This window comes from Chlamydomonas reinhardtii, chromosome 10, assembly GCF_000002595.2.
Source record: "Chlamydomonas reinhardtii strain CC-503 cw92 mt+ chromosome 10, whole genome shotgun sequence".
Lineage (NCBI taxonomy): Eukaryota > Viridiplantae > Chlorophyta > Chlorophyceae > Chlamydomonadales > Chlamydomonadaceae > Chlamydomonas > Chlamydomonas reinhardtii.
This window is the reverse complement of record NC_057013.1, coordinates 309,431-332,040: the sequence shown is the minus strand read 5'-3', so window position 1 is coordinate 332,040 and position 22,610 is coordinate 309,431. Positions and strand designations below refer to the sequence as shown.

General features: G+C 64.3%; 5 protein-coding genes across 6 annotated transcripts; 3 read left to right on the top strand and 2 right to left on the bottom strand.

The window, feature by feature from the left end:
* Positions 1–5: 5 nt before the first annotated feature.
* On the bottom strand, positions 6–5,507 carry CHLRE_10g420250v5 (uncharacterized protein). The gene is made up of 6 exons (XM_043066455.1): positions 5,200–5,507; positions 4,603–4,758; positions 2,090–2,168; positions 1,355–1,536; positions 354–423; positions 6–205 (listed from the first exon to the last, which is right to left on the bottom strand). Exons 1-6 carry the CDS (start codon positions 5,308–5,310, stop codon positions 156–158), a joined length of 648 nt encoding a protein of 215 aa, XP_042919852.1. The 5' UTR covers positions 5,311–5,507; the 3' UTR covers positions 6–155.
* Positions 5,508–5,639: 132 nt separating this feature from the next.
* On the bottom strand, positions 5,640–6,667 carry CHLRE_10g420226v5 (uncharacterized protein). The gene is made up of 3 exons (XM_043066454.1): positions 6,436–6,667; positions 6,191–6,349; positions 5,640–6,019 (listed from the first exon to the last, which is right to left on the bottom strand). Exons 1-3 carry the CDS (start codon positions 6,603–6,605, stop codon positions 6,004–6,006), a joined length of 345 nt encoding a protein of 114 aa, XP_042919851.1. The 5' UTR covers positions 6,606–6,667; the 3' UTR covers positions 5,640–6,003.
* A 1,060-nt stretch (positions 6,668–7,727) lies between these two features.
* CHLRE_10g420200v5 (uncharacterized protein) lies at positions 7,728–12,232 on the top strand. 2 transcript variants are annotated; one of them, XM_043066453.1, is made up of 5 exons: positions 7,728–8,025; positions 8,411–8,524; positions 8,657–8,931; positions 9,051–9,170; positions 9,397–12,232. In XM_043066453.1, exons 2-5 carry the CDS (start codon positions 8,421–8,423, stop codon positions 11,463–11,465), a joined length of 2,568 nt encoding a protein of 855 aa, XP_042919849.1. In that variant the 5' UTR covers positions 7,728–8,025; positions 8,411–8,420; the 3' UTR covers positions 11,466–12,232. The 2 variants fall into 2 exon arrangements, with proteins under 2 accessions (XP_042919849.1, XP_042919850.1); XM_043066452.1 differs by having other exon boundaries at positions 7,728–8,524.
* A 565-nt stretch (positions 12,233–12,797) lies between these two features.
* CHLRE_10g420150v5 (uncharacterized protein) lies at positions 12,798–17,389 on the top strand. The gene is made up of 9 exons (XM_043066451.1): positions 12,798–13,637; positions 13,854–13,961; positions 14,175–14,377; positions 14,481–14,796; positions 14,975–15,274; positions 15,482–15,666; positions 15,827–16,052; positions 16,184–16,249; positions 16,496–17,389. Exons 1-9 carry the CDS (start codon positions 13,041–13,043, stop codon positions 17,162–17,164), a joined length of 2,670 nt encoding a protein of 889 aa, XP_042919848.1. The 5' UTR covers positions 12,798–13,040; the 3' UTR covers positions 17,165–17,389.
* A 148-nt stretch (positions 17,390–17,537) lies between these two features.
* On the top strand, positions 17,538–21,683 carry CHLRE_10g420100v5 (uncharacterized protein). The gene is made up of 11 exons (XM_043066450.1): positions 17,538–17,858; positions 17,956–17,987; positions 18,192–18,257; positions 18,542–18,685; positions 18,874–18,997; positions 19,209–19,312; positions 19,498–19,630; positions 19,804–19,876; positions 20,018–20,090; positions 20,303–20,379; positions 20,600–21,683. Exons 1-11 carry the CDS (start codon positions 17,792–17,794, stop codon positions 20,730–20,732), a joined length of 1,026 nt encoding a protein of 341 aa, XP_042919847.1. The 5' UTR covers positions 17,538–17,791; the 3' UTR covers positions 20,733–21,683.
* Positions 21,684–22,610: the final 927 nt, after the last annotated feature.

The following is a 22,610-nucleotide window of genomic DNA, read 5'->3' as shown; positions in this document are numbered from 1 at the left end:
ATTGAACTTGCCCCGAGTGCCCGTCTCCCAACGCAGCGATCAGGACAGCGGCAGCCATGGCGGGGAGCAGGAGAGCTTTGAGCGCAGCCAATTGGAGCAGGAGCGGCAGATCCCGGGGAGCAGCGGGTCCGGCACGGTTCAGCGGGGTGTGGAGTCTACCACGGGGCCGTAGCGGGCGGGCGGGAAGAGGGCCGGCATCGCAGCCCTGGGGTTTTCCCAGCCCAGCATGCTTAGGATTATGGGCGCTACAGCTACTATTGCTTAGGCAGTCTCGTCATATCACCAGCCCAACGACCCAGCACCGCCACCACCCGCACCAGGGAGCCACCTTCCTGCTCAGCACAGCTGCTTACCGGGGCCATTAACCTCGAATTGGGTGAGGTCTTCGCTGATGTAGTGGAGCACGCGGCAACTCAACTCGGCCTGCGTGGCGCGGCAACGTGCACAGAAGGTGAGTCGGGGTGCAGTTGAGGGTGTGGACTTGGGTACGTCAAGTACATGGGAAAACGTCGAGCTTTGGGCAACCTGCATCATTTCTGTTTTAGAGTTGTTACTCCTGGTACGTGCACATGTCGACTGTTTTCGTGGAGGGGTTTGCTGCTGCCTTTTCACAGGCACGCACGTGGTCGTGGTGGTGGTGGCTTCTCTGCACAGTGTTACTCTGGGGAGCTCGGAGTGCTGGCTAGAGCGTGCGGTCGGGTGTTGGTGCCGTCCAGGAGCTATGAGTGAAGTGAGCGCGCGTGAGAGCTGCGGTGTGCCGGCTTCCTGGGTTAGCCGTTGGCGCAACAGGCGCCCCTTTGGCTCGGCACAGTGGAAGTTAGCCCATCTGGTGTTGCACGTATTGTTAATTGGTGTGAGGGCCATGTGCGATGGGCCGTGCGTCGGTGTTGCCGAGTGTGACACCGTGATCATATTTGCATGGCAACAAGGGACTGCACGAGGGGACTGCCTTAAACGGGCCTGAGTATGTATGCAATAGGAGCACGCAGACATGGATTGAGCGACAAACATGCACTTGCGGTACGTGCGGAACTTGCACGGACGGTACGTATTCGAGTGGTGTTGTTGCAGCTGTGTGCGGAAACACTGACATGTCCCATACGTGCTCTCGGGATGGAGCCAGGGCCGAGTACTGGTGTGATCGGGGCGGGGCAGCTCCATGCCGCTTTTTGCCGGTGTAACTAGTTGGTGATTTCGACAGACAAACTTGGGGAGCTCATTGCGCGCTGTTCTGTACGCGTTGCTCGGTTTCCCAATGTGCAAGGCAACATTGAAGTGTTGCGGCGGAGGGCGCGAAACCCGCTTACTATGACCATAATCAGAAATACAGCCGCGATCGTAATCCGCCGCGCACCTGCGAAGGTCCGGCGGCAGCGCCCGTCATCAGCTGCGGCAGAATCTCCGCATATGCCGCGCTGCCCTGCTGCCGCACCACCACCGCCAGAAGCTCAGCCGCCTTGCCGCGTAGCGGGTAGCTGCCACCGGCCCCGGACGCCCCGGCGCCATCTGCTCCTCCCGCGCCGGAAGGAGACACAGCTGCGGTGTGAGCAACATGAGAGTTGAGGAGGGGAATGAGTAAGGTGGGAAAGTGTGCCGAGTCCGAATCCACCATCGACATCCAGGCCCGACTTCAAAACAGCACTGCGCTGCGGGTTCCATGCCGTTCTATCTTCAGCGCATCATCAGTACAACACGCCGGAAATTGTGTGCCATCTGCTGGGTTCTGGGAATCAGCTGCACCCTACGGGACTTTACCAACCTGCCTTACCACTGTCCCATCGCACATACAACACGCCGGACTCCTGACAGCGGTCGTGGCGCAGCCGCGGCCAGCTGCGCTGCTCGATCCCAACCTTTCTGTTCACACCCTCTTTGGGCAGTCGTACACCCGCGCCGTCATGCAAGTGTGATGCGTCCTATGCTTCATAGCGCGGCCACGCCCACGTACCCGTGTCACGGGTGCTGTGCCCTGCCTCACGAACTCCCTTGACCTCTCCCCAGGCTTCCGGCCCTCCCGCAAGGCTCTCGCCACCTTCGGCCTCACCCGCCTCCATCCCTGCCCTCTCCCGGCCCGCCGCCCTCCACTTACCCTCGGTGAACTCCTGCCAGGCCAGGCGGGTGGCGGCCATGCGCTGGTCGGGGTTGAGCTCGCGCCAGCGGTTGCGGGCCTGCGCGCGCGGGCAGCACAGGGTGGGGCAGGCGCACAGCATGTCAGCGGCAGCTTGGGCAGTGCGCCCCATTACCGTATCCTTGTACTCCAGTTGATACCCGTAGAGTCAAGACCCTTTCAGCCATGCTAGCTCAACCACGACAGCTCTGACGTACAGAGCTGAACACGCACTCGTCAAAAGACCTGAGGCGGCCGGAAGCCCGGCATGTCCCTGTCCCGTGCATGCCCTTCCTGCTGCTGCGCACAGCTCCCTTGCAGCCCTGGTTACTTGGCGATCCGGGCGTTACACCAACTCTCTTACAACACACCGCAGGACACTCTGGCTTGCGTGTTGCTCGCGCGTACTCCACATGCACAGTGTCGACCTCTTCCCTTGTCTTGTGAACACAGCAGGACAACAGGCACTAGGCCCACCTAGGCCCACCTATATCCACCGCGGCCCACCGCGGCCCACCTAGGCCCACCGCGGCCCACCTAGGCCCACCTAGGCCCACCTGGACCCACCTATACCCACCGCGGCCCACCGCGGCAACACGTGCATGACATGCCCCTTGAGCCCACAGTGCCGCGTCCCCACAGCCCGGCTCGCGATGCGGTGCGCACGCCGCCCAGCCGTCGCCATTGCGTCTAATTCCTGCCGTGTCAGTGCCCGTGCCCGTGCACGCGCCGGGAGTCCTTTCCCCTGCCCTTCCACCGCACCACTGCGCCATCGCGCCCAGTATCCATGGCCACAGCAGCGTCATAATCACGCCCGAGCCAGCACGTACACAGCCCACGTGCCAGCACGGCAGTCCTGCAGCCTGCCCTAGCATCACGTCCACTGCACGTGTGCATCGCCATCGCCTCTGACCAGCAACCCGGCACTTCGGAGCCGCATGCGTCTGCATGCGTCGGCACGTACACCGCTGCACACACCGCGCTTGGCGGCTGTTGCCCATCCCCCTCAGCCCAGGCCCTTCCACCCCCGGCGTGCACCTGGCGCTCACAGCGGTTGGGTTGCCGCCGTTCGCACTTATATGGGTTGAAAGTGTGGATGTTGTCCTTACAAAGTAGGTCAGACTGGTTCCCTGCCCACTGGACCCAATGCTGATCGTACTTTGGATCCAGGATCCGTCTGCACCCCCAACTGCCGCGCAGTGCCTGTATTTTTGAACCAGTCTGACAGGCGCAACTACGCGGCAGTTAAGGTTGCAGACGGATTCCGGAATAAAGTACAATCAGGATTGGGTCCAGGGGGCGAGGCGGAAGTACTAAAGCGGCCAACCGCTTGCTGTTTTGGCATAGCACCGAGTGTTTTGCAGAAGTGCGCCCTCAACGACATCAGACAATTGTAGGGCAGCCAGTTCCTTCTGAAGTTGGGCGGTGGGCTAGACGCACGATTAGTTCAACGCGACATAATTGGGGGGTTGGCGGCTGTCGCCCAGCGGGCGGGCGGCATGTGCCCGGCATGCGCCTGGCGTGCACAGCGCTTGGGTCGCCCAGCCTGCCCAACAGCCCGCGCGCTCAGCGCACGCACGCGCGAGTGTCAGCTGCGGCGCCGTTGTGCGGCACCAGCACTCGCGTCGAGGCAGCAGATCAGGCTGCCCACCAACTTTGCCCGCCACGCTCCGAATCCGCCCCAATGCTGTCCATCGTAGCCCGCGCCGAAGCCAGGGCTACGATAGGCTGCGGCCCGGGCTGCCCCTCCAGCCTCACATCCACACACAATCAAACCGCTAGGTGGCCTGCACTGCATCCAGGCATCCCCTTCCGCAAGACCACATCCGGGCGCTTGCGGTTCAGTTGGTACCCGTCGGCGTGCGGGCGACAAGAGTGTCACCACCACGTCGACGGCGCGCCGGCCGCACCAAGTGCTCTGCCTCTTCCCCTCCAATGCGCGCGCTGCACACCGCTACCACCGCCCCCGCCGCCGCCGCCACATGTGCTGCTCCGCTGCAGCCACATGCGCTGCTCCACTGCAGCTACAGCTGCGAGTGTGTGCATGCCAGCCCCGCACTGCTGCAGCGCTTCCAGAGGGCCCCACCGCTCGGACAGCATCCGTCGACAGAGCCATCAAAGCACGCTCGGGCAGCTCAGCCCTCCTGACCCACACATGTCCCTGGCCGCTGTTCTCCCATCTATGTGCGAAAGGCTGCACTGCCCTGAGCCTGCTTCCTCACTCCGCACTCCTGTCCTGCGCCACGCCCCGCCTCCGCAGTGTCGCTGTGCACTGTGCCTCTCTTCGCCTCGCTCCCACTCAACCTTCCGCCGGCCCGAGCCCCCATCCCCACCAAGCCATTCCACCGCCTGTCACTCACCCACCGCACTCCTCGGCCCGCGGCCCCACAACCACAGGCCCCACCCCACGCCCGTTCCCTCCCCACGCCCGGTCCCACCCCATGCCCGGTCCCTCACCACGCCCTGTCCCTCACCACGCATCGTCCCACACTCACCACGTCTGTGAGCAGCTGGAATGCCGCCATCCGCACGCCCACCACATCCGTGGCGCCCAGCATCACCCCATACTGCGCTGCCAGCCCTGCCAGCTGCTGCACCGATACCAGCGCGCCGCACACCGGCAGCAGCGAGCTGACGTCCGCCCGCTTGAACTGCGGCAGGCGTCGGGCAGGTAGGGCGAAGGAGTTAGGAAGAGGGGAAGAGAGGATAGGAGGCTCAAGGCTGTGGCCGGCGCCGCAGGGCGTTTCGAAAAGCTGCTGCCGGCGGTTGCAGTGGCACGCATACATGCTGCAGCAGGCCACTCCTGTTGGTGGCCCCGTGCATTTCCCGTGCAGCTCCCAGTGCGTCCCTGTGCTTCCCAAGCAGCCAGTGCGTCGGCAGCTGTCGCAACGCGGGCGCCGGCGTCAACGCCCGCACAGCACAGGCCAGCCCTGACGTCGCGGCACCGGCCCGAGGGCCAAGACCCGGGAGGGAGGCCCGCCGGGCCCCACCCGCATCTGCAATTTCCAGCTAACTCCCAGACGAATGGCACCGCCAATGTCCAAGGCCGCTAGCGCCGCGCAGGGGATCTCGCGCCCGTCGATCCCCTTTACCTGTTCAAGTAGGGCCACGGCATCCTTCCGCTGCTGCGGGAGTGCCTGGGGGCTTTGTGACGCTAAGATAGACTGAAGGACAAGCCTTGTGGGGTCAGAAATCGCCGCCATTCAGAAATACAATTAGAAATAAACTCTAGCACCTATTCAAGTATCGTGTAAGCCTAATCATAATGTGATGTTATTGAAGCGCTTTGCAAGTTTCGTCAACGAAAAAGCGTTACCCCGCAGTCTCGCAAATTGCCGTCTGGCGTGGAAGGTCGCGCTGATGGGACACAAGTTCAATGGCATTTTCTTGGTGCCGTTACCTAGTACAAGCGATCATACGCATATAAACACAGCAGGGGCAAACTATCGGCGCACAAAACCGTCACAAAACCGTCGCAGGCTTTGCGCGCGCACCAACAGGGGAAGCGCTGTGAGATATGTATACACGCCAAGTTTCGAGCAAGTTACACACGGGGCTGCCCGGAAAGAGACCCGTCGGGGCGCGTGCCAGGGTTTGACACGGCGCACGACGGCTAAACGAACACTTCGCGTCTGGAGTGGGCGCCCGACCGATTGTGCCGCGGGCCGTCGCGGGCACACACAGCGCCATTGCCAAGGCTGTTGCCATAATTGCTGCAATTCCCATCCCATCCTCGCGTACCCATTCCATCCACCCCGGGCTTGCTGCCAGCACTGTGTAAGGTGTTGGGGCAGGTGACTCAGGTCAACGCAAGGCACTACGCAAATACTGAAATACTGCATTGGTTATGACAGGGACCTGCTGGCGCAGCTCACCAGCGCAATCTGCTCTAGACACTAAAGGGCGTGCGACCTGCAACACCGGGGGTTGAGCCACACCGTCGCGGCAGGCGAGTGCAGCCGACAAGCCCATACGCCGTGCTACAGTGCTCAGTTAACGAAGTGCTTGCTAGTGAATGCGAATGCAAGACGTAAGGGTCGCGAGGACAGTCCAGACAGCACCTTCGCGCGCGCTTGTGCGCACCCGACCTGAGAGCAGTCGCGACAGGAGCACAGGACCGACAGGATGTGATTTGCCGAGGGCATACGGTCATCGCGGCGGTCGTCGCCCGACCCGTCTTCGCGGCGCAGCCACCGCCTCGCTGCCGCGTCCGTACCGGCGCTGGTGCCACTGGAGGGGCGCCTGGACGACATGGAGGTGGAGCCGGCGCCCGCAGCGGGCCCGGCGCCGCGCGGTGGTCTCGGTGGTCGCGGCGGCTGCTGGCGCACCACAGCCCGGCGGCCGCCGCCGTCCCCGCGGCTCCCGTCGCCCGACCCGTCATTGCGGCGCAGCCGCCGCTCGGCTCCAGCGCCCGTACCAGCGCCGCTGCCGCAGGCGGGGCGTCCGTCTTCGCCTCCGCCGCCAGCGCCAGGGCTCCTATCTTAATGTCTCCACACATTAATTGGCCATTTTGGCCGTTTCCTAGACATTCCTCCCGGGGGCTAATGTCTGGGGCGAGACTTTGTTGGCCCGGGTTTGGGGCGGGTTTTGCCCGAATTCCTATGGAGAAGCCCCCAAACCGCCATGTGCCCAGACAAAAGTCGGCGGCCACCCGGCCGTTTTTGTCTGGAGCTAGACATTACCCCAAAAACAAGATACGACCCCTGGCCAGCGCGCTCCGGCAAGGCTCGACGAGGCCGGCGGAAGGTAGCCGTGGCGCCGGGCTGCCGGCGCTGCCCGAGCCACTGCCGGCGGCGGCCGTGCCGCCGCTTCCGCCAGTACAGGACCGACAGGATACGATTTGCTGAGAGCACCCGGTGTGACACTGACCCTGGACTGTTGAGACGCGCACCACTCAGGCACTTAACAACCGCTGAGACCTCAGCACAGAGGTAGCCATTGACGTTACATCTCTGCTGGGGGGCTAGTACGTACGTTCCGCCAATCCGCCGCACCGCACGTGCCCCACGCACGCAATAGCCTCAATGGACTGTTATCGCACTCTGGAGCCCACCCAGACCACCGCGAATTCCCCACCGCGAATTCTCCACACGCACGTATCGTGCCATGTGCCCTTGCCGGCGCGTGTCTGTCACCGGCAACCACTGGCAGCCCCCAGTCGCAGCGCATGAGCAAAGCATGGCAACCTTGCCACATGCAGGAAGGCCTCCAGCTGAGAGCGGATTCTGGGCCAGGTGCAGTCTGGGTCGTGACCAAGCAATCGTGGAAATTGCTCCAAGACCAGCGCGTCCCCTACTGCTTGATTAACTCACCTCGTGTGAGTATTCGTTGTTGTGCACTGGGATACGCTCCCTGGGGTTCCTGCAACGCCCGCGCCATCCTCGGGCAACCAACTTGACGGATGCAGTGGTTATTCGAATGGCTGCGGCCAGTCCCACGTGTTGACCCCGACTCAAGGGGCTCCCACGGATCTGTTGAAAAAATACTTTTGCTTTGACAAGCGGCTGCGGCGGCAAGGCCCCACGTGCCGAGGAAAGCACTTGGCATGCGTGGGTGGCGGGCGACCTCTGCGTGCTCAGGTTAGCGATATGATCAAGTTAACCAAGAGCCCAAAGTACATGCAGTAAGGAATTGCACTGTCGTCCCGCGTGCCAGCCCGCAACAGATTATACGACACAGCCGAAGAATGTAGCAAAGGCTGCAAAGCTTGAGCCATGCCGGCGCTAACTTGTCACTGTATTACCGCTTACAAGCAATACACTGCAAATACTTCCATACTCTTTACTTGCACCAACTGGAAGTGAGCGAAGCGATTCTGTTGTTGACAAAGGCCTTCACTGTGCAAACTGACTTCGGCAGCACCATACTCTGTAACAAGGTTAGGATAAGCATTAACAACGCGAGCGCTGATTTAACAGGTGCGCGGTGCGCTCTTGTGCTACTGGGTCGCTCAGCGCGGACGCGACTTTCACGAGCAGCAGCGCAGCAGACTGGAGTAAATGCACATATTGTATTAGTACAGCTGACCGAACTTCCTAGAGAGGCGCGGCGACGCCTCGACATGGCCTCGGGGAGTGTTGCGCATACAGCTGGCCAACATGAAAGCGAAGCAAGGGCAGATATCACACTGTGAATGCTTGACGCGCAACAGCATCAGTGCGTGCGTTTAAGTTAAGGCGGTCGACCCCGTCAAGGTGGTCGACCCTCCACGCCTTCAGCTCGAGCTCAGCCTCGAGCTCAGCCTCGACACCAGCTGACCAGACCGTGTGACTTGACGTGTTCGGTGACGTGCCACACCTGCAGGTCTGGAGCAATGAAAACAAGAGCAGCGGTGGTACTCTGTGGACTACTAGCGCTGGCGGCGGCGGGGGCCAGCGCGCAAAGCGCCGGCGCGGCAGGGTTAGGGTTCAGGCCACGGTAAGTCCAGTAATATTATCCCACATTCCGCCGAGTCCTCGCGACCGCCCGCACAATCTCCCTTGAAAACCGTTGTTGCATACATGCACACAACCTCTAACCCAGCAAAACGTTTCCTCTCTGCGTCCTCAGGTTTACACGGCTGCTCAAGCAGGACCTCAGCAGTGTGGCCTCCTACCTGATGCCCACACAGCAACCAGCGCGTTGCAGCAGCGGCGCCTGCTGCCAAGCCGACTCGTACGCCTCACCCTACGGCCTGACCTACGTCAACAGCACACAGCAGCAGTTTGGCGGGCGCACCTATACCACGTTCTACTACACCTTCCACTCCAACCACGTGTGCGCTACTGACCTGGATGCCGCCCAGTGCTGCAACGCCTCCGCCGACAACATCTGGGTGGACGTGGGTGAGTGGACCGGCAACTGGCGCGACTGACTTGTCAGAGGGGCGAAAGAAACTACTAACGCAGCTTTGACCGTGTTGTTTGCTCACCCTGGCTCACACGGCGTCCTTCCCTGTGCGCAGATCCCACCCTGCGTGTGAAGTACGTTTCATTCGACGGGCAGCGGCTTAGCAACTCGGAGCAGAGCGAGTTTGGACTGAAGCTGGGCTCCGTCAACCTGCGGGTGGAGCAGGCCGCTGCAGGTGGGTGGGTGGGGGGGGGCGCGGGTGTGCGAACGCGGCGAATGCGGGTGTGGGGTGGGAGCTTGCTGTGTGTGCTGGGGGTTGTGAGTGGGGGGAGGATAGGTGGGAGGCAATATGTTGAATGCGGTGGCGGGGCCGAGCATGGCAAGCCATATTCCGGGGACGACGAAAGTGTCCTTGCCAGCGGCGCTGACACGAGCGCCATATCCTGTACTGGTCTGCACAGGCATCCCCCTGGCCGTCACCGTGGAGGGCGCCGCCGACAACCTGTGCCCGCCGCCCGGCCTGGCGCCGTTGCCGGGCCTGTGCGAGCTGGTGGTGCAGGGCGCCACGCCCGCCAACCCCAACGCCTGCTGCCCCGCCACCATCACCGTGCCGAACCTGGTGACCGGCTTTGTGCCGCCACCCGGCAGCGCCTTCCAGTGCTCGGCCTCCCTGGACGCCTCGCCCTTCCAGCTGGTGTTTGATGGCGCCACCTCGGCCGGCACCGACCCCGCCGACGGCTCCTCCCGCCTGGTGTCGTACAACTTCCGCCTGGCGGCCACCGCCTCCTGCCGCGCCAACGGTGTGCACGACTGCTGCAGCGCGCAGCTGTCGTACCTGGATCTCAAGGTGACCAACGGCCTGCCCATCGCGTCCGTGACGCTGAACGGCCGCGCCGTCAGCTTTTCGACTTCCGGCTTCAACGAGCCCAACACCGCCTCCTACCGCTCGCTGGTGGTGGACAACCTGAACCTGGTGGCCGACGACCTGGGTGCCGTGGGCCTGCCGCTGGCGGTGGTGGTGCGCGTGGCGGCAGGCGCCAGCGAGGCCGCGGACCTGTGCGACCCCAACCCGCCGCCCGGCCGCAGCCCCGCCGGCGGCTGCGCCTACTACCTGCACAGCGAGGACGGCCTGTGCTGCCCCAGCGGCACCGCCGGCCTGACCGACCTGCCCGCGCCGCCCCCGGGCACCTGCAACCCCAAGACGGCCGTGCCCGCTGCCGAGGCGTCCGTGTCGCTGTCTTACTACGAGCGCAGCTGCTCGCCCGCCGCCACCGCCTTCCGCTTCCTGCTGGCCAACCGCAACAGCGGCGCCGGCTCCTGCGGCCGGCCCTACTGCGTGGACGTGTGCAGCTGGTCGCTGTACCTGGACCCCTCAGTGGCCAGCCAGGTGGCTGTGGGCCACGAGCTGGCAGTGAACAACGGCAAGCAGGTCATCACACCCGGCAACGTCGCCACTGGCACCCCCGCCAGCGTCACCTTCACCTACGGCCCCGCCGGCGTGTCCACCTCGTCCTTCTACGTCTCGCTGCCCGCCGGTGGCGCCACGCTGTCCGCCCTGTGCGCGCGCAACGCGCTGCCCGGCCAGGGCGCCAAGGCCTGCGCCGCTATCGTCCGCAGCGGCGACGTGTACACCACCGTGTTCTTTGACGAGGCTGACGTCATGGTGCCCGTGGCGCCCGGCAGCTCCTGCGCAGGCGGCGCCGCGCTGCCGCCGCCGCCCGCCGCGCCAACCTGCACCAGCCCCAAGCCCATGGCCACCGCCTGCCTGGGCGTGCGCGCCGCGCGCTTCAACACGCTCTTCACCTCGTCCGTGTTCGACTTTGCGCTGGCGCCCGCTGCCGATGCCGCGACCTGCGTGCCTGTGTCGGCCGCCGGCCGCCCCGCCACCGTGCGCGTGCTGCTCACGCCCAGCGCGGTGGACCAACTGGTCACGCGCAACCAGGTCCGCCCCACCGCCGGCCTCTCGCTGGACCGCAACAGTGGCGTGGCCTGGGCCCTGCCCTCCGCCAGCACCACTCCCGCAACCAGCCTGTCGTTCGCGGTGCAGGGCCCGCTGGGCGTGAGTGACGTGTGCCGCCAGGGCGTGTCGCCCGACCAGCCTGCCGGCAGCTGCGCGGCGGAGATCAGCGGCGACGCCGGCTGCTTCCGCGGCTTTGTGGCTCCCAACGCGGACGGGCGGCTGGTGTGGGTCAGCGAGCAGACCAGCAGCAGCCGCGGCGTCAACCCCGCTGTGGTGGTGCCCGCGGTGGTGGTGCCTGTTGTGGTCCTGCTGCTGGCGCTGCTGGTGCTGGCCGCCTGGTACCGCCGCCGGCAACAGAAGTACTACCGCAATGCCCAGGGCATGCAGAACGGCTCGGTGGGCAGCTTCTCCGCCCACAGCGACGACCTCAGCCGGCCTCTGGCGGGCAGCCTCCGAGACGACCTGTCCCTGCCCTCGGCCAGCCCCAGTGATGTGCTCATCCGGGTGCCGGGCGCCAGCCAGGGCGGCGCAGGGCCGGCGGCAGGGTCCGGGACAGGGTGGCGGCGCTAAAGCTGCCACTCGTGCGGGAAGAGCGTGTGTGCCTTTGGGCCTACGGGCGCCGCTTGCTGTATGCTCCGCCGCATGTGCGTCGCCCGGGCGGCCGTGGGGGCGCGATGCTGTCCTGGACTGAGGCGTGCTGACTCCAGTCTCCAACGAGATCAAGACCGAGCCGGCGGGCGGACAACAGAGGAGACGTCAGCATCCCGTCTGCTGGGCGTGCCGTGGGGGCGAGCGTGTATGCGGCAGCAGCAGTGGTGGCGGCGGCGGCCTCATACCTGGTGCTGCAGTGGCCATGAGCGGGCGCGCCTGCGGCTTGTCTGCATGGGCAGTATGTGTGAGGTTGTTGGCGTGTATGAGTGGCTGTGAGAGAGCTTGTGTGTTGTGACTGATGTCGTAGCTTGACCGGTTGTTGGATGTCCAGATTGTGAATGTACTGTGTCAGGACCTAGCGCGGTAGCTAACCGCGGAACATATTGCAGCGTGTGCGCGATAGCGCATTCTCTGATAGCCATGACGAGATAGCTCCTGCGCGCCACGCACGTGCAGAGAATGCCTAGTACCATTCTAGCCGGCTATAGATTGATACGTCCTAGCTGCAGGGTTGAGATAACTCCCCTTGCGGATTCACTCACCATCATTCACTTAGAAACCCTAGATGCCAGGGCGCCCTTGATTCAAGGTGCGCATGCGGAACCTGCAGGATGCTCGTGACACGGTGGTCGACCGCGGGTCTGCGGCTGCAAAGCCGCCTCGCTTGATTGTAACAGACGCTGAGAGAGGCCCCCACCGCCCCAGTGGTTCGAGTATCAACCGTCTGGCAGCGCATAGCTTGTCCTCAAAGTCGCAAACACTAGGGGAGGGGCCTCCCCTGTCAAACACCGTACACCTCCGACTGGACTTCAGGTGATCGCATCCCGTGGAGGGCAGACAGTCAACCATGCAGCATCACCGGCATGCGTCCCGGGTTGATCTGGGCAGTTGGGCGCCAATGCACAGAAGTTGATGTGTGGACAGTCCGGAAGCACCACGCCGTCAGTGAACGGGGCCACAATCCAGGCGGTGGCGCCGTGTGGGGCTCCTCGCTTGCGGCCACGCAGGCAAGCAGGCACAGCCGCCGCACACATATGTGTGAATGCACAGTGCACTGACATGCTTGGGAGACTGCTTGGTGAATGCAAACTTAGGAAGGTGGGGCACAAGGGGAGTTACCACGCACTGGGGCGGGCGCTGCCGCAGCTGCACGCTGCGTGGTTGTCGACCTGCATGGACCTCTGGGCAATTGGGCCTCATACAGGTTCAAAATTGATGTGCAGAAGGTCCTAGAGCACCAGGCTTGCTTTTGTTCCTTGTAAGGCCTGAAAGATTGTTTAGCGACAGCCCGCTTTTTGCACGCAGCTGCTCAATTGAGCGTGAGTTCTCAATTGTACACTCTCCCTAAATGCTTTAGTATATATATATATATATATATATATATATATATTTACTTCTCTTCTACGACAGCCTTGGCGACGACACTTTCGGCATAGGATTCACGGCGGCGAGCCCCCGCGACTTGGCACAAGGCAGGAGTCGTTTATAGCCAACATGAGCGCAAGGTCGGGAGCTCGAAGTGCTCGGATTGGTCCGGTTGACCGCGGCACCTCCAGCGGCGGGCGACCAGCGTTCCCGCATGGCCCCTCCAGCGCGGCCCGCAGCTGGCGTGCTACCGCTACTACAACAGGTGGCAGTGACGGCTGCAGCACCAGTGGCAGGGTTTCAACCCGCATGAGCACGAGCGCCGGTGCTCACCAGGCGTCCAGCTGGTCCCCGGCCCGCGCTGGCGCCGCACGGTCCCGGGGACTGCAGCACGTAGTCGTGCCAGCCGCGGCCGCAACTCCTGACCCCCTCAGCAACCGCACCCTGTTTGCAGCTGCCACACAACCACCTTCACGTCGCAGCCTTCAGTGTCATGCAGCTTCAGGCAGCTCCTCCCAACCACAGGCCTCCGCCTCTGCTGCAGCCGCCGCCGCCGCCGCAGCTGCGGCGGCGGAGCTGTCTGCGCGCATCACCTCGCCCGCGCCCGACCTGGCGGCGGCCATGGACCGCCTGGCGCTGACGGACAGCTTCCGGCAGCTGGCGGGGTTCCTGGAGGCCAACAGCCAGCTGTTCGCGGGGCCGGAGGTGGTGGCTGTGGCGCTGCAGGTGGGCCGTGTGCTGGCTGGGGTGCAGGCTGGAGGTGTGGTGTGTTTTGCAGTGCTGGCGGTGGTGCCAAATCTGCCGCTGCCTCCACGGTTCCTGTTCAGGGCATGGTGTCTCTGCACCTATGCGCCGCCGGTGTTGCATTGCGCGCCATGGCATCTGCACACGTACGGTACATAACATGCGCGTGTACATGCCTGCATGCGCACATGCCCACAGGCCGCCAACGTGTCTGAGCTGTCCACGCGGCGCCGCATGGTGGCGACCATGGAGATCGTGCAGCGCCGGGCGGCGGAGGTGGAGGCGCAGGGAGGGCAGCTCACGCAGGTGCGACAGAGTGGAGAGGCTGGGTGGATGGGTGCGCTCACGGAGACAGGCAGCAGTGCGAATCAGCATGGCTGAGGTTGCCCGTCGCTCACGTTCAGGATGGCGAGTGTTTGGGTAACTCCAGGACATATGCGCACCAGGCCCCAACATCAGTACATGTACACATGGCGCGCCCACCGGCCTCGCCTCCCCCACCCTCCCTTGTCTCTGCAGGAGGTGCTGCTGGGCGCGCTGGACGAGCTGGTCGGCTCCTCGCTCACCGCCGCCGCCTCAGCAGCAGCCAGCGGCCGCGGCCTGCAGCAGCCGGACCCTGCGGCTGCAGCGGCCGGGCAGCAGGGTGAGGTGGTGGCGGAGCTGGATGCGTCCGAGGCGATTGCGGCATGGCTGCTGCCCAACGTCGCGCGCCACATCAAGCGGTGGGTGGTGCGGCCGCGTGCATCCGCCTGGAACACCTGCTGCGTTGCCCGTGGAAGCGCGTTTGCACAACCCTGCCCATCTATCCGCTCTTCGTGCGCGCAGCTACCCGCCTGACGTGGTGGCGGCTCTGGTGGCGGCGCTGGCGCAGCTGGACGCGTACGACAAGCGGCTGATGGAGGCGGTGGCGGCGGCGGTGGCGGCGGACCCAGCCGGCTGGCTGCGCCGCGCGGCGGAGGGCGGCATGGCGCAGGCGGCGGCGGCGGCGGCGGTGGCGGGCGGCGGCGGCGCGGGCGGGCAGGGCATGGCGCCTGGCCCGGCGACGGATGAGCGCAAGTGGTCGGTGCTGCTGACGCTGGCGCGCGGCTTTGCGCAGTTGGGGCACTACGACCCCCACCTCATGCGCGGCCTGGCGGAGCAGGTGGGTGGATGGGTGCGGGTGGAGCGGATGGGTGCGTGGTTGGGCGGGTGGGCGAGGTGGCTGCCTCATACCACAGTGTTTGCAAGTCGGGGGTCTGGTTGCTTGCTTTGCTGTCCGGTACGGCATGGCCGTACATGCCGTGACCGTACACGCGCAACCTGCTGTGTTTTGCCCACAGGCTGTGGCGATGATGCCCGACCTGGCGGAGCGCGCGGAGCGGGCCGACTTCACAGCCCCCGCCGCCTCCACCACCACCGCCGCAACGCCCACCTCCACCACCACCGCCGCCGCAACTCCCACCAGTGCCGCGGCGGACGGCGAGGGGCTCACCGCCGCCGCATCGCCAGTGCCAACACCAGCGGCAGCCGACGCGGCAACCGCTGCAGCAGTGTCAGTGGACAGCTCCGCCACGGACTGCCTGGTGGGGCTGCTGGGCGCCTTCCTGGAGCTCAACCACCTGGAGCCGGAGCTGATGCAGGTCGGAAGGGGGGAAGGGGGGGAGGGAGGCGGGAGGGGGCCTGCGGATGTGTGGTGTGCGCAGCCGCCAACTGGCCTCCGCCTCACAAGCACTGCCGTCACGGCCACCATGTACCCTCGTTTCCTTCTTCGGAGCGCTGCGAATCCTAATGTAACGTGAACACACGCTATGTTTGCTCCCCTGTGGCAAACTCCCCGCCACCCCCAGGCCGCCGGCGAGCACCTTGCCTCCTTCCGCCACCAGCTGGACGCCGAGGCCGCCGCCACCGCGCTGCACGCCTTCGCCGCCTTGGGCGCGCGCAACCCGCCCTTCTACGACCTGCTGCTGCGCCGCCTGCTCACCACGCCCCGGCCCGACCGCGTCACGCCGCAGACCGCAGGCGCGCTGTACAGGTGGGTGGGTGGGCCCCTGAGTTGTGGCGGGGGTGCAGGGGCGTGGGGGAGCTTGGGGCGTGCGAATGAGGAGGCAGCTCAGCGCGGCACAGGGCTTCGTGTTGGTGTTTCATGGCCGTGTGGCAGGCGCTGCCGCTAAGCGCTCATATCTGCTCCGCAGGGCCTGTGTGCTGATGGCGGGGATGGGCGACGTGCCGCCGCTGCAGCGCGGAGCTCTGGAGCCCGTGGCGGCTGCGGAAGAGGACGAGGAGGAGGAGGCGCGTGCGGCGGCGGAGCAGCGCCACGCGGCGGCGGCGGCACTGTCGGCGCTGCTGGCCGGCTACCGCGCGGCGTTCCCCGTGACGGAGATGCGGGCGGCGCACCTGGCGCGGCCCAGTCCGGAGCAGGTGGGCGGGCGTGGGCAGCCGCGAGCAGGGTTGGCCGCGGTACGAAGGCCGTGACGCGGTTGGGGGCTGCTGTGTGTTTCGATGTACACTATTGACGTTTCCTTCCCGGCTGCTGCTGTCCCGGGCCGCAGATTGAGGGCGCGTCAGATGAGCTGCTGGATGCGTGGCGGTCCACCGGACTGCTGGCCGTGCCACAGGCGCGTGTTGATGAAGTCCACGAAACCGCATTTCGAATTCCTCTGTTGATTGCTTGCATACACACCAAAACACACACACACACACATAAGCCGTCGTTTTCTGCATCGCATACACTGTCTTTGCGCAATGCTTGCCTTGTGCTCTTTAACACACACACACACATATACACGCGCGCGCGCGACCACACGCGTCCGCATAGTTGCAAACTCCAAGCCTCTCACGCTTCCCCTCTCGCCTCACCACAGGTGCTGGCCTGCCTGGACAGCCTGGGCGATGTGGTGGTGCTGCCGCCACAGGTGCTCACACCAGCCTCCACAGCCGCCGCGCAGGCAGCGCTGGAGGCCGCAGAGCGGGAGGTGGCACGCCGCGAGGTGGAGGAGGCCGCTGGGCGGCGCCAGCCGCAGCAGCAGCCCCAAGAGCAGCCAAGCTCTGTGCCGGTGCCTGCGGCCAGTGTGGTGGGCGGCGAGGAGGCGGTCGAGCTGCTGCAGCCGGATGCGCTGGTGGCGTACGAGTACGCAGGCTCAGGAGGCGGCGGCGCCGGTGCCGGTGATGACGGCGACTTGCGGGTGGTGCGTGTGGCGGTCAAGGTGCTGGATGAGCGCCTGCACTGCTGCCTCAACTTTGACGACGAAGGCCTGCAGCAGGATGTCGGAAAGAAGCAGGAGAAGCAGGCGACGACGTCGGGTGTCGAGGAGGACCCTGTGGCTGGGCTGAGGTTGCGGCTGCGTGGGCCGGCGCTGGCAGAGCTGCGATGCCTGGAGAGCTGGGGTTGGCGGCCGCTGGTTGTGCCGCTGGGGCGCTGGGTGGCGCTGGGCGCGGCGGGCGGCGCGGCGGCGCATGAGCGCTGGCTGGAGGCGCGGCTGCGGCAGGTGGCGGCGCGGGAGGGGCCCATGGGGGTGGAGATTGAGCTGTGAGGGAGGGGGGGTGCGTCGCTGCTTTGCAGCATGAAAGAGCGTATGGCATTGTAACGTGCACGATTTGAAGTGAGAACGCGTGGATCGGTGTTTGGGCTGGCGGGAGCGGGCATTCAAGGACCGGTACGCAAGTGCCAGCTTGGACCTGTGCGGCCTGTGCAGTTCCTGCATGCCTGCCAAACAACCCCTGGATAAGACCGTGTAATCGTGTAACCCAATATTTGGGCTCGTGGTGCAAGGGTAAGGGGCGGGGACTCTACGCGGAAACTGTCGGAGGACGGGAGGAGTATTACCTTGGCGGCATGGAGGCACGCGCATCGGTGGCGCCTATGGTCTGCGGAACCCTCCAGAACCCAAGCCATTTTCCACGCATTTCCTGCACGCCGCTGTCAAAGTGTCATTAGCCTAGCTATATTAGATACGTTGGCAATCTGATCTAGCGCTGAACACGCTGTTTCAAAGGACTGCACCGCGTAAAGCAAAGCCTCTTGCAAGCGTAGCAGCTGTGACGTAAGGCTCATTGTCTTCAAACTACAATCCCACATAAACTATCTGACGTAGCAGGCGGAAGGCCAAGCAATTTGAGACGCTTGAAGATACACACAGCGCGGAGGGTGCGCACACAAAATGGGCAAGGACTACTATGCAATCCTTGGAGTGCAGAAAGGAGCAGATGAAAATGAACTTAAGAAAGGTAAGCTCCGGTGCTGCGCCGTCGCTCCTGCGCCCTCTAGCGCGCAAGTGGATGTGAGACTCATACGACGAATCCCTTGATTCGATGATGCTCACAGCGTATCGAAAATTGGCGATGAAGTGGCACCCGGTAAGAAACCCACGACAGACAGTGCCGATCCTTGGCGGGGCGCCCTTTGGGTTCAGTGAATCGGTGCCACATTGTACACGCATGAACAGTGACGGCGTGATATAGTTGAGGGCGGCGGGGACTGGGGTTAGGTGTGAGGGAGGCGGGGAGAGCCTGCTGCTACCACGCACTGTGGTCACCAGTGGACTCGTTTGGGGCCTACAGGACAAGAACCCAGACAACAAGGAGGAGGCTGCCGCCAAGTTCAAGGAGATCTCTGAAGCTTACGAGGTTGGGGCTCTCAGCTTGGCGTTCGGGGCGCTGCGGGTGAAGGGCCACTGCGCGGCGTAGCGGGCGGGGCTAGTTGGGAAACACGGCACGGCCTGAGGTGCTCCCAGCAGTAAACAAGCAAGCAGGTAGAGGCTGCACCTTGACTCTCGTTGATGCCGCTCAACATATACACCATACTGCCCGTGGCCGCACATGCTTGGCACGCATACGCATCCCAACTGCTCCTACCGCGCTGTGACGCCGCCCCTCCTCCTGGCACCGTACCGTGCCGTACCGTACTGCAGGTGCTGACGGATCCAGACAAGCGGGAGGTGTACGACAAGTTCGGGGAGGAGGGGCTCAAGGGAGGCATGGGCGGCGGGCCGGGCGGCGGACCGGGCGGGCCAGGCGGCTTCCACTTCCGGAGACCCGAGGACATCTTCGCGGAGGTGCGACATAGGGGCCCGGGCTTGTTGGCGCACGACGGACTGAGCGGCAAGGACATGCCAGCATGGGGGCTCGGTATGGCGAATGCAAGAACCACCGGCCAGGGACAGACGGCACGCTGAGAAAGGCAGAAGTTGCCGAGCTGATGCGCTCGCTGACTGCTTGCGGCCTGTCCTGTTATGGTATGCAGCTGTTCGGGGGCCGCAGTCCGTTCGGCATGGACGACGACGACATGTACGCGGGCGGCAGCTTCGGCGGCGGCGGCGGCGGCTTCCCCTTTGGCGCGTTCGGCGGCATGGGCGGCTTCCCGGGCGGTGCGTGGCGGGGCGTGATGGTACCGTTGTGTGGTGTGGGGGCATGGCGGGAGGTGGTGCAGTGGCGCCGTGTTGGCGCTACCGGCGCGAGGTTGTGGTGATTGCGGCGTGCGTCGGTCCCCAGGACGGCAAAGTGCTGCGGTTGCGCTGGGCGGGAAGCGTTGTTGGCCCTCTTACCAGCAGTGTGCTCCTCGCACCCGCGTCCCTGCAGGCGGCATGGGCGGCATGGGCGGGATGCCTGGCATGGGGCAACGGCGGCCATCCGGGCCAGTCAAGGCCAAGGCCATTGAGCACAAGCTCAACCTCTCGCTCGAGGTAGGGGAGCCGGCCCTGGGGTCCGTGGGAACCTATCGCGTGCGGCCTGGGCGTCGCAAGGGGTCGTGGGTGGCTCCGGGCTTCATGCGGCAAGGCAGGGTAGCGTAATTGCTGGTGGGCACGTGAGGCTGGTACCCGATTTGTGTGCCAGCACGCCTGGCTCATCCCTGCCGCTGCATGGACAGGAGCTGTACGCGGGCACCACCAAGAAGATGAAGATCAACCGCAAGGTCAAGGGCCGGCCGCAGGAGGAGATCCTGGAGATCGCGGTCCGCCCGGGCTGGAAGAAGGGCACCAAGATCACCTTCCAGGAGAAGGGTGAGTCAGGCGTCAGGCGCGGGAGGTGTGGCTTGGCTGGGGCCTCATGCGTGCAGTTGCGGTATGCAGGGGGCCCAGCGGTGCGGGTCCATACGGGTTCATGCAGTGTTGCGGCAAACGACATGCGACACCCTTGCTTGTGTGTGCCCATGCACGGTTGCGCCGGCCCGCAGGCGACGAGGATCAAGGCATCATTCCCGCGGACATTGTCTTCGTCATTGATGAGAAGCCGCACCCACGGTTCAGGTGGGGCAAGCATCCCCAAGCGTGTCGTGCCTGTATACGTGGGTTGCATACGTGCCCTGTCCTGGTGCCTTGCGCGGCAACTGCATACCGACACCCACCCCACGGACACCCCCATGCCGTACCCCTCCTCCCCCCCTGCAGGCGCGAGGGCAACGACCTGTACTTCACGGCGGTGGTGTCGCTGGCGGACGCGCTGTGCGGCACCACGTTGCAGGTGGGGGCCGCTGTATGCGTGTGTGGGGGGGGGGAGGGAGGCTGGCACACGGCGGCAAGGGCAGCAGGGCCCGCAAGCGGGAGGTCGTGTGTCCGCCTGAGGTCCGGTGCCTCTCGCTTTGAAGAGCTACACCACATGCCACTGCTTGGTGTCCACACGCTGTGCTGCTGCCTGACTCCGCGAGCGCCTGCAACGCCAATGACGCACGACAGATTCCGCACTTGGACGGCACCACGATAGACCTGCCAATCCGGGACGTCATCCGGCCTGGCGAGAGCAAGGTGTTGCGGTGAGCATGGGCGGCTCGGGGGCCTTGGGGGTTGGTTATCCGTGTCGTCCAGTGGTGCCACGCCTGCTTCGCCGGGGGCTTTCAATACATGAACGGGACTACGCCTGTAAACACACTGCATCCCGTCCCCATCTCTTCCCCCACACCCGCCTCAAGCTCACGCTCACATTCGCTCCCTCCTGCGCCCAACCGCCTCCCGCGTCACACCGCCTCCCCGCAGCGGCAAGGGCATGCCCGTCACCAAGGAGCCGGGCGCGTTTGGGAACATGGTGCTCAAGTTCGACGTCAAGTTCCCGCGCGAGCTCAGCGACGCCACTAAGCAGCAGCTGCGAGCCATCCTGCCCTCGCACTGAGGAGCTGCAGGCGGAGGCCGCCGCGGCGGCAGAGCCTGGAGGTGGTGGCGGATGTATGCGGATGCGGGAGGAGGAGGCGGAGGGAGTGGAGGGAGGGAGGGAGGGGGTGGAGGCCTGGGCCCTGGCGGTAGAAGAGAAGAACATGATTGGGAGGTGTTAAACAAGCGGGACAGGCCAGACAGGTTGTTGCGTGCAGGGCTGTGTCAGCAGCAGTGGTGCCGCGTGTACTTTGCACGTGCGGGGTGCGGCGCGGCAATCCTCGCAACTACCAACACTTTAATTGACACACGAGGATCACAAACGGGCTTTCGCGCAACTGCCAACGAACAGGGAGTGGTGGGGGAATAGGCGGGAGTGGTGGGGCGCCGGCGGGCCAACCTGTCGCGTCAGGGTGCGAGATAACGGTTTTGCTTGCCCCCGCAGAGTGCCAGGCGCCGCTAGGTTTTGACTGTTGTGCAGTGCATGCAGCAGTTGACGGGGCGAAACCCGAGGCTCCGGACTCAGGTGTGGCGGATTTTGCCATGCCCGTGCGTCGGGTTTTGCGCCAGTTAGCTTAGGACGTGTGTCACTTTCCACGTCGGTGTGTACCGTATCGTGGCGTATCCGCAGCCTGCTCAGGGTTGATGCAGTGCTTGAACGTGTGTTTTACCCAGCTGCATCAGGCGCTGTTCAGGCGGATGTACTTTTCGTGGGCATTCGGCTGTGTGACCGGATATGCCGTGCAACTGTGCCATATGCGCCGGCCTGTGTTTAGGTTGGCGCAGGAGCTGAAGCAAGCTTGTCTTTGCTTGAGCTACTTGATTTAATCACCTAGCGATTTCAGCGCATTGACCAACAGAATGTAACAAGCGGCAGAGCCGCGCCAGTATTGTGGGCGGAGCCTCTATGGCTCGCCCGCACGCATGTATGCTGGCTCCTGGACCAATACCTGGGAAATGTGGTTCTCCAAACGCAAGCCCCCCCCCCCGCCCGGCCCCGCATTTCCAGGAGGTACGACCCCCCGGGGGACCAGCCAGCCCAAGTCACGTAAACACGCCAGAGATAATTTTGAGCGGGGGGGGGGTTTGTTGCTCTAAACTGCGGGGCTAATGCGGGTGCCGCGCGAGCCCACGTGTACATTTGCTCACAATTACATTCATCAACGATAGCTTCACACATGTGACAAAGGATTTGGGTAGAATGCGGGCAAAATCGCGAGTTGACAGTCACGTCGGAATGGCCCCCAGCGGCGCAATCGCGGGGGGGGGGGGGGGCTTGCTCTAAAATGGGGGGGGTTGCTCTACATGCTCTAAAATGGGGGGGATTGCGCACGCATCTCCCTGTGTCGAGGCTCTCCACATCCAGTCCAACCTCCCCACACGGGGGAGGGGTCTCCTCTCCACCGTCTTCCTAAAACGCCCCAAGGGGGGGACTTCATCCCCCCTGTCCGCCACAAAGGGGGGTTATCACGATATGAACTGCAGCCCCTGGGGTCTCACTTCCACACACGCGCTGTGAAAGCCCGACTATCCCCACAGCGCCAGGGGCCGCACGCCTGCAACCAGCAACTGGACTAATCGTCCTCGTCCTCGTTCTCCCCTGCTGCTGCTGGGCACCGCCATCGGGGTCGGCATCGGGGTGGGGCCGGCCTCCAAAAACCTCCGGGCGGCCGTCGTCACCATGCAACAATTGCAGGACAAACAACGGGAGCATGTTGCAGGCCCTGTTCACATCCCGGTTCTTTGGGCAAACGGGGCAATATGGGGAAAGGTAGGGTCTCCCAAACCTGCACCTGCCCCAAAACTGCCCCAAACCTGCCCCAAACCTGGCCCAAAACTGCCCCAACCCTGGCCCAACCCTGCCCCAAAACTGCCCCAAAACTGCCCCAAAACTGGACCT